At 37.7% G+C, this 13,581-nt stretch overlaps 1 protein-coding gene across 6 annotated transcripts in view; it reads right to left on the bottom strand.

Annotated features, from left to right (window-relative positions):
* Window positions 1-9,689: 9,689 nt before the first annotated feature.
* Window positions 9,690-13,581, bottom strand: part of CUL4B (cullin 4B) — a 49,884-nt gene continuing 45,992 nt past the window's right edge. For all 6 annotated transcript variants that reach the window (XM_024240480.3, XM_054545016.2, XM_024240481.3 and 3 more), the window contains one exon: window positions 9,690-10,620. In XM_024240480.3, coding sequence (XP_024096248.1) covers window positions 10,525-10,620 — 96 coding nt within the window. In that variant the 3' untranslated portion in view covers window positions 9,690-10,524. The remainder of the gene's footprint in view (window positions 10,621-13,581) is intronic.

Here is a 13,581-nt window from a genome sequence, read left to right on the forward strand (position 1 = left end):
GAAAGAACAATAATATATATTGATATGGGGTAAGGTATTAATAATCATAAACACAGACATACCTAACAGTCCCACTATATATGAAGTAAAAACTGGTAGAATTGAAGGGAGAAATAGACAGTTCTACAATAATGGTTGAAGACTTCAATACCCCACTTTCAATAATGGATAATACTAGACAGAAGATCAATAAGGAAACAGAAAAACTGAACAACACTACAAACCTACTCGGCTCGGTAGACATACAGAACATTCCACACAAAACAGTAGAATACACATTCTTCTCAACTCCACATGAAACATTCTCCAGGATAGATCATGTTAGGCCACACAACTCTCAATACATTTAACAAGACTGAAATCATACACTATCTTCTCTGGCCACATGGAGTAAAATTAGAAATCAATAACAGACCAGGTATGATGGCTCTCGCCTGTAATCCCAGCAATTCGTAAGACCAAGATGGAAAGACTGCTTCAGGCCAGGAGTTCAAGACTAGCCTGGGCAACATAGGGAGATCCAATCTCTGCAAAAAATTTTTTAAAAATTTGCTGGGTGTGGTGGCATGCACCTGTAGTCCCAGCTACTCAGAAAGATCGCTTAAGCCCGAGAGTTTAGGCTGCAGTGAGCTGTGACTGTGCCACTGCACTCCAGCCTGGGCAACAGAGTGATACCCTGTCTCAAAAAAAAAAAAAAAGAAAAAAAAAGAAAAAGAAAAACATAGAATAGACTCAAGTTACTAAAATCAGAAATGAAAGTGGGATATTACTACTGATCTCGCAGAATTAAAAAGGATGATAAAAGATTGCCATGAAGCTGGACACAATGGCTCATGCCTGTAACACCAGCACTTTGGGAGGCTGAGGTGAGAGGATTGCTCAAGAGTTTGAGAACAGCCTGGGCAACACAACAAGACCCCATCTCTACAAAAAATTAAAAAACAAAACAAAACTAGTTAGGTGTGGTGGTGAATGCCTGTGGTCCAAGCTACCTGGGATGCTGAGGTAGGAGAATTGCCTGAACCTGGGAGATCTAGGCTGCAGTCAGCTATCATCGTGCCACTGCACTCCAGCCTGGGTGACAGAGTGAGACCCTGTCTCAAAAAAAGAAAAAAGGATTGCTATCGACAATTGTATGCCAACAAATTAGATATCTAAGAGAAAATCGAGGCAGGTGGATCACAAGGTCAGGAGATCGAGAACATCTTGGCCAACATGGTAAAACCCCGTCTCTACTAAAAATACAAAAATTAGCTGGGCGTGGTGGTGTGCGCCTATAGTCCCAGCTACTCTGGAGGCTGAGGAAGGAGAATCGCTTGAACTCAGGAGGCAGAGGTTGCAGTGAGCCGAGATCACGCCACTGCACTCCAGCCTGGGCGAAAAGAGTGAAACTCCATCTCAAAAAAAAAAAAAAGAAAAAACAAACAAACAAAAAAATACAAATTCCTAGAAATATACAAATGACCTAAAACTGATGCAAAAAGAAACAGAAAATCTGAACAGACCTGTAAGATACTAAATAATTGAAAACATCCCCCAAAAGAAAAGCCTGGTACCGGACAGCTTCACTAGTGAATTCTCTTTTTTCTCTTCATCCTCTGACTTTCACACTGGTGAATTCTGTTAAAGAAGAATGAACACCAATCCTTCTCAAAGTCTTCCAGAAAAAACAGAAGACCAAATACTTGATAGTTCATTGTATAACACTAGCATTACCCTGATACCAAAGATGGACAAAGATACTGCAAGAATAGTACAGATCAATATTCCTTATGAATATAGATGCAAAGATCTTCAAAAAATAATAGCAAATCAAATCCAACAACATACCAAAAGGATTAGACAACATGACCAAATGGGATTTATGCCAAGAATGCAAGGGCGATTCTACATATGAAAACAAATCAATGTATTACACCACATGAATAGAATGAAGGAAATAAACCACATGATCATCTCAATTGATGCAGAAAAAGCATCTGACAAAGTTCAACACCCTTTAATGACAAAAACATTCAGAAAGCTAAAAATGAAAGCAAACTTCCGGCCGGGCAGTGGCTCACTCCTGTAGTCCCAGCAATTTGGGAGGCCAAGACAGCAGATCAATTGAGGCCAGGAGTTCAAGACCAGTCTGGGCAACACAGTGAGACCCCTGTCTCTATTTAAAAAATGTTAATTAGCCAGGTGTGGTGGCAGGTGCCTGTAGTCCTAGCTACTTGGGAGGCTGAGGTGGGAGAACTGCTTGAGCCCAGGAGGTAGAGGCTGTAGTGAGCCATGACTGTATCATAGCACTCTAGTCTGGGTGACAGAGCGAGACTCCATCTCTAAAAAACTAAATAAAAGAGAAAGAAAACTTCCTCAATAAGATAAAGGGCATTTATAAAACACCCACAGGTAACATCATACTCAATGGTGAAAGACTGAAAGCTTCCCACCTAAGAAAAGAAACAAGTCAAGAATGCTCACTTTAGCTACTTGTATTTAACACTGTTGAAATCTCCACTCAGAGAAATTAGGCAAGAAATTGAAGGCACCCAAAATGGAAAGGAAGAAGTAAACTGTAGATGGCAAAGATGCTATAAATAGAAACTCCTTAAAAATCCACAAAAATTCATAAGAGCTAGCAAACAAATCCAGCAAAAATGCCGGATACAAGATAAACATGCAAAAATCAGTTGTATACAGTTGTTATACACTGGCAATGAATAGCATGAGAAGTAAATTTAGAAAACAATTACATTTATGATAGCACCAAAAAGAACAAAATATTTAGGAACATAATTAGGGAGATACAAGAAAAGTACACTGACATATATAAAACTTTACTGAAAAAAAAAACTTTAAAGACCTAAAAACAGAAAGACATCTTTTGTTCATGGATTAGAAGACTTCATATTGTTAAGACGACAATACTCCCCAAAGTGATATACAGATTCAATGCAATCCCTATCAAAATCCCAATGGCCTTTTTTGCAGAAATGGAAAAGCTGATCCTAAAATCCATATGGAATTATATGTAAGGCACCCAAATAGTTAAAACAATCTTGAAAAAGAGGAAAGGTGAAACATTCACATCTTCTGATTTCAAAATTTACTAAAAAGCTATAGTAATCAAAACAGTGTAGTACCAGTGTAAGATGGACATATAAGAAGAATGGAATAGAATTAAGAAATAAACCCCATCTCTGTGGTTTTATCTACCTTTGGTCTTTGATGATGGTGACATACACATGGGGTTTTGGCATGGACGTCCTTTCTGTTTGTTAGTTTTCCTTCTAACAGTCAGGACCCTCAGCGGCAGGTCTGTTGGAGTTCGCTGGAGGTCCACTCCAGACCCTGTTTGCCTGGGTATCAGCAGCGGAGGCTGCAGAACAGCGAATATTGCTGAACAGCAAATGTTGCTGCCTGATCGTTCCTCTAGAAGCTTCGTCTCAGAGGGGTACCCGGCCGTGTGAACATCGACACAAAAATCCTCAATAAAATACTGGCAAACAGAATCCAGCAGCACATCAAAAAGCTTATCCACCATGATCAAGTGGGCTTCATCCCTGGGATGCAAGGCTGGTTCAACATAGGCAAATCAATAAACATAATCCAGCATATAAAGAGAACCAATGACAAAAACCACATGATTATCTCAATAGATGCAGAAAAGGCCTTTGACAAAATTCAACAGCCCTTCATGCTAAAAACTCTCAATAAATTAGGTATTGATGGGACGTATCTCAAAATAATAAGAGCTAGTTATGACAAACCCACAGCCAATATCATACTGAAAGGGCAAAAACTGGAAGCATTCCCTTTGAAAACTGGCACAAGACAGGGATGCCCTCCTCTCACCACTCCTATTCAACATAGTGTTGGAAGTTCTGGCCAGGGCAATCAGGCAGGAGAAGGAAATAAAGGGTATTCAATTAGGAAAAGAGGAAGTCAAATTGTCCCTGTTTGCAGATGACATGACCGTATATCTAGAAAACCCCATTGTCTCAGCCCAAAATCTCCTTAAGCTGATAAGCAACTTCAGCAAAGTCTCAGGATACAAAATCAATGTGCAAAAATCACAAGCATTCTTATACACCAAATAACAGACAAACAGAGAGCCAAATCATGAGTGAACTCCCATTCACTATTGCTTCAAAAAGAATAAAATACCTAAGAATCCAACTTACAAGGGATGTGAAGGACCTCTTCAAGGAGAACTACAAACCACTGCTCAACGAAATAAAAGAGGATACAAACAAATGGAAGAACATTCCATGCTCATGGATAGGAAGAATCAATATTGTTAAAATGGCCATACTGCTCAAGGTAATTCATAGATTCAATGCCATCCCCATCAAGCTACCAATGACTTTCTTCACAGAATTGGAAAAAACTACTTTAAAGTTCATATGGAACCAAAAAAGAGCCCGCATTGCCAAGTCAGTCCTAAGCCAAAAGAACAAAGCTGGAGGCATCACGCTACCTGACTTCAAACTATGCTACAAGGCTACCGTAACCAAAACAGCATGCTATTGGTACCAAAACAGACATATAGACCAATGGAACAGAACAGAGCCCTCAGAAATAATACTACACATCTACAACCATCTGATCTTTGACAAACCTGACAAAAAACAAGAAATGGGGAAAGGATTCCCTATTTAATAAATGGTGCTGGGAAAACTGGCTAGCCATATGCAGAAAGCTGAAACTGGATCCCTTCCTTACACCTTATACAAAAATTAATTCAAGATGGATTAAAGACTTAAATGTTAGACCTAAAACCATAAAAACCCTAGAAGAAAACCTAGGCAATACCATTCAGGACATAGGCATGGGCAAGGACTTCATGTCTAAAACACCAAAAGCAATGGCAACAAAAGCCAAAATTAACAAATGGGATCTAATTAAACTAAAGAGCTTCTGCACAGCAAAAGAAACTACCATCAGAGTGAACAGGCAACCTACGGAATGGGAGAAAATGTTTGCAACCTACTCATCTGACAAAGGGCTAATATACAGAATCTACAATGAACTCAAACAAATTTACAAGAAAAAAACAAACAACCCCATCAAAAAGTGGGCGAAGGATATGAACAGATACTTCTAAAAAGAAGACATTTATGCAGCCAACAGACACATGAAAAAATGCTCATCATCACCGGCCATCAGAGAAATGCAAATCAAAACCACAATGAGATACCATCTCACACCAGTTAGAATGGCAATCATTAAAAAGTCAGGAAACAACAGGTGCTAGAGAGGATGTGGAAAAATAGGAACACTTTTACACTGTTGGTGGGACTGTAAACTAGTTCAACCATTGTGGAAGACAGTGTGGCGATTCCTCAGGGATCCAGAACTAGAAATACCATTTGACCCAGCCATCCCATTACTGGGTATATACCCAAAGGATTATAAAGCATGCTGCTATAAAGACACATGCACACGTATGTTTATTGTGGCACTATTCACAATAGCAAAGACTTTGACCAATCCAAATGTCTCTCAATGATAGACTGGATTAAGAAAATGTGGCACATATATACCACGGAATACTATGCAGCCATAAAAAAGGATGAGTTCATGTCCTTTGTAGGGACACGGATGAAGCTGGAAACCATCATTCTGAGCAAACTATCGCAAAGAAAGAAAACCAAACACCGTATGTTCTCACTCATAGGTGGGAATTGAACAATGAGAACACTTGGACACAGGAAGGGGAACATCACACACCGGGGCCTGTCGTGGGGTGGGGGGAGGGGGTAGGGACAGCATTAGGAGATATGCCTAATGTAAATGATGAGTTAATGGGTGCAGCACACCAACATGGCACATGTATACATATGTAACAAACCTGCACGTTGTGCACATGTACCCTAGAACTTAAAGTATATACATATATATATATAAAAGAAATAATCCCATACAGCTATGGCCAATTGATCTTCAACAAGGGTGGATAAGATTATTCAGTGGGAGAAAGAATAGCCTCTTTGACAAATGGTGCTGCGACAACTAGATAACCACATGCAAAAGAATAAAGTTAAACATTTACTTCATATCATATACAGAAACTAACTCGAGATCAAAGACCTAAACATAAGAAATAAAACTGTAAAACTCTTATAAGAAAACACAGGGGTAAAACCATGAGCATTGATTTGGCAATTGTTTCTTAAATATGACACCATGACATATCGACAGCTTATAAGTGAAAATAAAAAAAAAAGTATGACACCAAAAGCACAACAACAGATAAAAAATAAACTAGACTTCATTAAAATTAAAAACTCATGTGCAAAGGTCACCACTAAGTGAGTGAGAAGGCAATTCACAGAACCGGAGAAACTATTAGACTATAAAAAGAATTCTTACAACTCAACAAAAAGACAAACAACCTATTTAAAAAACAGCCAAAAAATGTGAATAGACATTTCTCCAAAGAAAACATACAAATGGCCAATAACCACATAAAAAGATGGTCAACATTATTAGTCATTAAAGAAATGAGATTCAAAATCACAATGAACTACCACTTCACACTGAAATGATTATGATAATACCTGAAAACCAGAAAACGGCAAGTGTTGAGCATGTGGAGAAACTGGAGAAATACATTGCTGGTGGGAACAGAAAATGGTGTAGCTGCTGTGGAAAAGTTTAGTGGTTCGTTGAGAAGTTAAGCACAAAACTATCATATAACCCAGCAATTTCACTCCTAGGTATATTCCCAAAAGATTTTAAAACAGGGACTTGAACAGATAATTGTAAACAAATCTTCATAGCAGCATTACACACAACAGCCAGAAGGTGGAAACCATACAAATGTCCAACACCTTGTACAACACAAATGTCCAACATGCTATTATTCAGCCATAAAAAGGAATGCAGTATCAATACATATGATGTGGAGGAACCTTGAAAACATCATGCTAAGTGAAAGAAACCAGATACAAAAAGTCACATAATGATTCCATTGATAGGAAATATCCAGAATAGGCAAATCCAGAGAGACAGAAAGCAGTGGTTTCCAGAGGCTGGGTGAAAGGGGGAATGGGAAATGACTGCTTAATGGTGCCAAGTTTCCTTTAGAGTTGATGAAAATGTTCTGGAACTACATAATGGTGACTGCACAATATTGTGAATGTACTAAATGTCAGAATTGTATACTTTATCATGGTTAGAATGGTAAATTTTGTGTGTACTTTACCACAATAAAAAACTTAAAAATTAAAGAAAAGTTTTGAAATTAGAGAACAAATGAAGAGGATCTGTTGTTGTTATAGCTGGCAAAACTATTAAGTTCTAACATGCCAATGCAGCACATTCTTATATTTTACATCAAATAGAAAGGGTTTTACAAAAGAAAGGTTAGTCTTTTTCACTATGCTAGAGATGACTTCTAAGGATTGTTAAACATAAAGGTACATTATGTGTCCATTCAAAAGAAGAAATACCCTTTTTTATAATAGCAAGGGGAAAAAGGAAAATAATTGAGCAAAGTATTTGATTTCAACCAAGTGTTTGCAGGTGAACAAACTTCAATATTCAAATGTAAAGTAGGTTTTTTTTGTAGGACACTGAAAAATATTCATTAATGAAGCATTAGCAAGATATCATTTTACAAAGCATAATTATGCAAATTTTCATCAGTACTGCTCTTTTCTTTTTAATGAACAATTTGTTTTGGCAATTTTATGTAAATAAGAGAATAGAATATGCTCACAACACTCCTGCCATTCACAGTATTAAACAGAGTGGTCATGAAAACAAAGACCAGCTCATTTTAAAAGATTTATGAATATCAAGATTAAAAAACAAACTTCTCAAATCTTTAGATCCAGATGCCTAGATAAACTGGTTTTCTGAACTGTACACTCACATACACAGCAAAAATTTCAAGAGTATGGCTAGACATCATATTAAAACCATTCAAGCAGACTCAGGAACTGGGTTCAAAAACTTGGAGGAACATCTTACTCTGAGAGTATTTGGCCCAGAACTCAAAAAACTATTAACAGAAAAGGCAGAGCAAATGCCGTAACTAAGAGTAATCTTTTCTTCTCCCCTGAACTCAAATCTAGACTCATTTCACATTGACTTTATGAAACAATTTGACACTGAGGATTTGAATGAAGCAATGTTTATACTTGTATCTGCATGTTTAAGAATAATTATCCACCTTGAGGATTCCTGGGAATTTTCCTCACCCTGTTAACCATGCCCTCCCCCATACTCTTATAGCATTACCACAAAATCATCAGAAAATTTTTAAAAAGTTAATAACAAAATCAACAAATGTGAGTTCATTAGAAGTTGTTAGGAAGATTTTAAGTCCCGTGATTTTATAACTTTCTTACAATACTTGAATTTTAAAGATCTTCTCTAGAAACTTTTTTTAAATAAAAGTTTTATTGGAGAAAAATAGAACCACCACGTACACAGGGAAAAGAGCACAAAAATTCAACTGATACAGAACAACAACTGAAAGTCACAATTATCCAATGTAGTTTGCAATTACTTTTCAGTTTCTTAAATAGCTCCCCTCAACTTGTTTTTTTAACAGTCTTGCTAATTTTTCAGCTGAAACAGCATCAAGTTTTCAAAGAATTAAGAGCCTCGGGGAGAGGACCCGCTTTCAAGATACCGAAGGTGATATCAAGAGTCTCCTCCTAACAGGACCAACTCTATCTAAAAGTTGCTTACGAGTAACTTGAATCTTGTGTAATAGTCTACATCTCACAGACCATCAGGGATGAGTTAGAACACTGTTGTTAATGGTCCGGTATGAAGAGAGGGTAAACAAAATAGCTGCATTTGCTTGTCAGCTGAGCTCATATAAAGAAATCAGTGAGGAGCTGAGAAAATATAGGCAATGGCTGCTCAATAAGAATTACAAGTTCCGAATACCACATATAGTTAGACACCAGTGTGCAAGTTGATGCAACTAGAAAGAAATAGACGACTTTTTAAAATACCTGGCCACAGGTCTTTGAGAACTCAAGAAAACAATCAACAGTAGACATAAGAGTCAAAAATCTTCTCAGGTTGAATATTAGGACATAGGTAATCTTCCTAACGGCTCCAACAGGCAAGGAAATATGCTGTGGCAAAAAGCATTAAGTAGTTCTGATTTTTAAAAAACAAAAACCAAATTTTCTGCTTCTCCTCCCTTCAAAGCTTCAAGGAAATAGAAACAAGGAAACAAAACAAAAACAAAAAAAAACCATGATGGTAAAGAGAAGCCTTTTGCTTGAATTATCAATCGAAAAACAGTACTTTTGCCATTTTGTATATATAAACAATCTTGGGACATTCTCCTGAAAACTAGGTGTCCGGTGGCTAAGAGAACTCAATTTCAAGCAATTCTGAAAGGAAAACCAGCATGACACAGAATCTCAAATTCCCAAACAGGGGCTGTGTGGGAAAAGTGAGGGAGGACCTTTGTATCTAGGGTTTTAGCAAGTTAAAATGAAGATGACAGGAAAGGCTTATTTATCAACAAAGAGAAGATTTGGGATGCTTCTAAAAAAAACTTTGGTAGAGCAAATAGGAATGCTAAATCCTAGGAAGCCTGTAACAATCTACAATTGGTCCAAGTTGAAGACAAAACTGTCCAAACAACATTTAAAGTCTAAAGTATGTTGAAAACTAGTTGAGAAGTTTTTGCTCCTGTAACAATTTACAAAACACGTTCATTTTGGTCTCTTTTGCAATTTTCTTATTGTATTCATTTTTAATATAAAGAGTTGGATTTTTCTCTTCTATGATGTTCCTCTAGTACAACTGATCATTAATTTTCTATTTTAGCTATTTTTATAAGTACTTGTTAATCAGCACAGTTAACTTGGGGCTAAGCCATATATACACATCCCATACTCATAAATGAAAATTTTTAGGATGTGAATATACAAGATATTGTGTAAGCAACTGTCCCCCTACTTGAAAACTTGTTTCCAAATAATTTTTTTTAAAAAACATCCCTTTCAGTGTAACAGAACATTACCTAGTAAAATATCAATAGCTATGACAATTCATTTCTCTTTTCAAGGGAAATCACAAAACGGGTGAACAACCAAGTCAAGGGTGGTTTTTCTATTTGATAAATACATCCAGAACTCTGTACAGTAAATAAAGTTTGCATGCAGTTTAAGTATCTTTAAATGACATTTTAAGCAAATAAACCTTTTGCTTCATAATTAATGGTGTGTAAGAACCCTCCCCCCTTTTTATAGCCACAGGGATCTCTTTCCCAGTTCCAAAGAGGAATTCATGAAGACCAGGTACGTTCTTAAGTGTTTTCTGCACATCATACTAAATAACATGCAAAGAGTTCAACAACATTCTTCTTAAAGGTAAGTATTACTCTTTAAAACGGGCATGTTAACCACTGAGAAAAAGTCCACTCAACTATTTCCATTAATTACACTGCTTCATTTGGTCATCGGTAGTAAAAAAGGAGTCAAATAATATTGAATCAACTGGTTAGTTTATCCACTGGCTACTGCATATGACACCAAATGCTGCAAGGCCAACATTCTATGCAATATAGTTGTACTGGTTTGGATTTTCTTTATCTCTTTCCATGTAGTCCCGGTCAATTAAAGATTCTATTCTCTTCTTAAGATCAGCAGGCTGTAAGAGAAGGCAAATTTTCAATGTAAAGTTCATTATCATTGGCTCAAGCCCATTTAGTTAACACCCCATTAAAAATACAACAGTTTTGGCTCATGAATTTAATCTTTTTTTAAAATTGTTATTTATTTAAATCTCTTTTTTAGAGAAAAGTATCATGAAAATAAACCAGGTTAAAAAATGTTTTATACACGTTGAAGATTCTTTTTTTTTTTTTTGAGACGGAGTCTCGCTCTGTCACCCAGGCTGGAGTGCAGTGGCACCACTTCGGCTCACCGCAACCTCCACCTCCTGGGTTCAAGCGATTCTTCTGCCTCAGCCTCCCGAGTAGCTGGGACTACAGACACAAACCACCATGCCCGGCTAATTTTTGTATTTTTGGTAGAGATGGGGTGTCATCATATTGGCCAGGCTGGTCTCGAACTCCTGACCTCAGGTGATCCACCTGCCTCAGCCTCCCAAAGTGCTGGGATTACAGGCGTGAGCCACCGTGCCCAGCTATGTTGAAGATTCTTTAACAGCAGAACTATTTTTGATTTTTGATTTTTTTTGTAGTTTTTAATTTTTTTAATAGACAGGGTCTTGCTATGTTGCCCAGGCTGACCTTAAACTCTTGTTCTGGAGTGATCCCCCCAGCCTCAGCCTCCCAAAGTACTGGAATCCCAGTACTCACAGGTGTGAGCTACCATGCCTGGTCCTGACTTTTTCATTTTGGAATATTTGCATATACAACTGAGATACCATGGAGATGGGACCCAAGTCTAAACACAAAATTCATCTATACATACCTTACACAGCCTGAAGATAATTTTATACCTTTTGTGCATGAAACAAAGTTTTGACTGCAACCTGTCAAATGAGGTAAACTGTGGAATTTTCCACCTGTGGCATCATGTCGGCATTCAAAGTTTCCAATTTTAGAGCATTTCAGATTTTGGATTTTCTCATTAAAGGTGTTCAACCTGTACTATATACTATACATACATTAAACTGTCACACCCTTGTCATATTGTTACGGAATACTTTCTATTACTTTTCTATTTTAAAGAGGTCATGCCACAAGCAGCTACCCTTCGCGTGGTTAAATACAAAAGACTACATTTATTGTAACTTCACATGAGCACTGTAAGGTAGTTTAAGGACACAGAATACTAGTTTTGTCAAGGTAGTTCATGAAGCACACCTTTACTTTGGGCAAGAGTTAGTTGGCTTCATTTTTATAAATTAAGATTTAAAATGTATTGATGAAATCACTATTTAGACCGGGTGCGGTGGTTCATGCCTGTAATCCCAGCACCTTGGGAGGCTAAGATGGGTGGATCACCTGAGGTCAGGAGTTCAAGACCAGACTGGCTAACATGGCAAAACCCCATCTGTACTAAAAATACAAGAATTAGCCAGGTGTGGTGGCGGGCGCCTGTAGTCTCAGCTACCAGGGAGACTGAGGCAGAACTGCTTGAACCCGGGGGGTGGAGGCTGTAGTGAAACGTGATCGCGCCACTGCACTCCAACCTGGGTGACAGAGCAAGAAGACTCCATCTCAAAAAAAAAAAAAAAAAAAAAAATCACTATTTAAAAGAATACTGGACAGGTGCAGTGGCTCATGCCTGTAATCCCAGCACTTTGGGAGGCTGATGTAGGCAGATCATGAGGTCAGGAGTTCGAGACCAGCCTGACCAATACAGTGAAACCCCGTCTCTACTAAAAATACAAAAATTAGCCATGCGTGACTGCGCGCACCTGTAGTCCCAGCTACTCGAGAGGCTGAAGCAAAAGAATTGCTTGAACCCGGGAGGCGGAGGCTGCAGTGAGCCAAGAGCATGCCACTGCACTCCAGCCTGGATGACAGAGCGAGACTCCATCTCAAAAAAAAACTACATGAAATGGCTTGATAAATGAAGTACCTCATAATTTAGATCTTCATATTTCTGGTTTAGTGCATCTAAGTGACTTGGATTTCTGCATCCTGTGATTTAAAAGTAATCAAGAAAGCTTGCAGCTTTATCTTCATGATTGCATTCTAAGCTCCTGGATGACAAAATTCCACTACATATCTTATGTATGTAGTCTGTAAATATAATATAATCTTGTTTGCTAATAGAAAGTTTTTCAGGATAAATAAAATGACCACTTGTTGAAGAGGGGAAAAGAGGGGAGGCAGTCTGATGCAGCAGTGAAAATTTTATCCAGTAATCCCAAGGTTGGGAAATCAGATGACTTTCTCTTAATTATGGTGCAAGACCTAGAGTATCAGCACAATATTAACTGCAGCTATCCCCTAATTTCCCCAGCATCAGTGATCTCTCTGGCTTGAGGTGAAATGACTGTTAAGCAGAGCATGAGGGTGAGAGGGTGGTAATGAGGAGTGCGATATTAGGTTTGGAGAAAAGAAAATGCTTACCTTATTAGAACTAAGAGCTACCGAGTGCTTATTATGTACCAGGTCCAGTGCTAAGATTTTTACATTCATGATCTCACTTAAACCTCACAATAATCCTACAAGGTAAGTACTATTATTATCTCAGTTTTACAAAAAAGGAAACAAGATCAGCAAGGTGAAGTGATTTATGAAAGTCCAAAGCTCATAAGAACCCTAATAGCTAGCAGTGTATTCAAACTCTATCAATGTTTATCATCCAAGGGTTTGGCTATCTACCTCCTAAAACTTGGAAAAAAGGCCAGTACAACATCACATTAAGTGACTTTATTATTGGGCATTCACAGTGGAACGTTTCCATTTAATGACCAATTTCAGTTTACCAGAACTATCACTACACTTTTCAAAAAGATGCTTAATCATGACTAGTTATCTGTATGGTTTTTAACAGATGATCTCTTATATAAGCTAACTAAACAGGAGATTTAACTCAATCCACAATAACCGAATCTGTCAAATACCATGGTATTTCAATAAATACCATGGTATTTCAAGAGGAAAAGAAGTAAATAAACCAACCAAGA

This window comes from Pongo abelii, chromosome X (assembly GCF_028885655.2).
Source record: "Pongo abelii isolate AG06213 chromosome X, NHGRI_mPonAbe1-v2.0_pri, whole genome shotgun sequence".
Taxonomy (NCBI): domain Eukaryota; kingdom Metazoa; phylum Chordata; class Mammalia; order Primates; family Hominidae; genus Pongo; species Pongo abelii.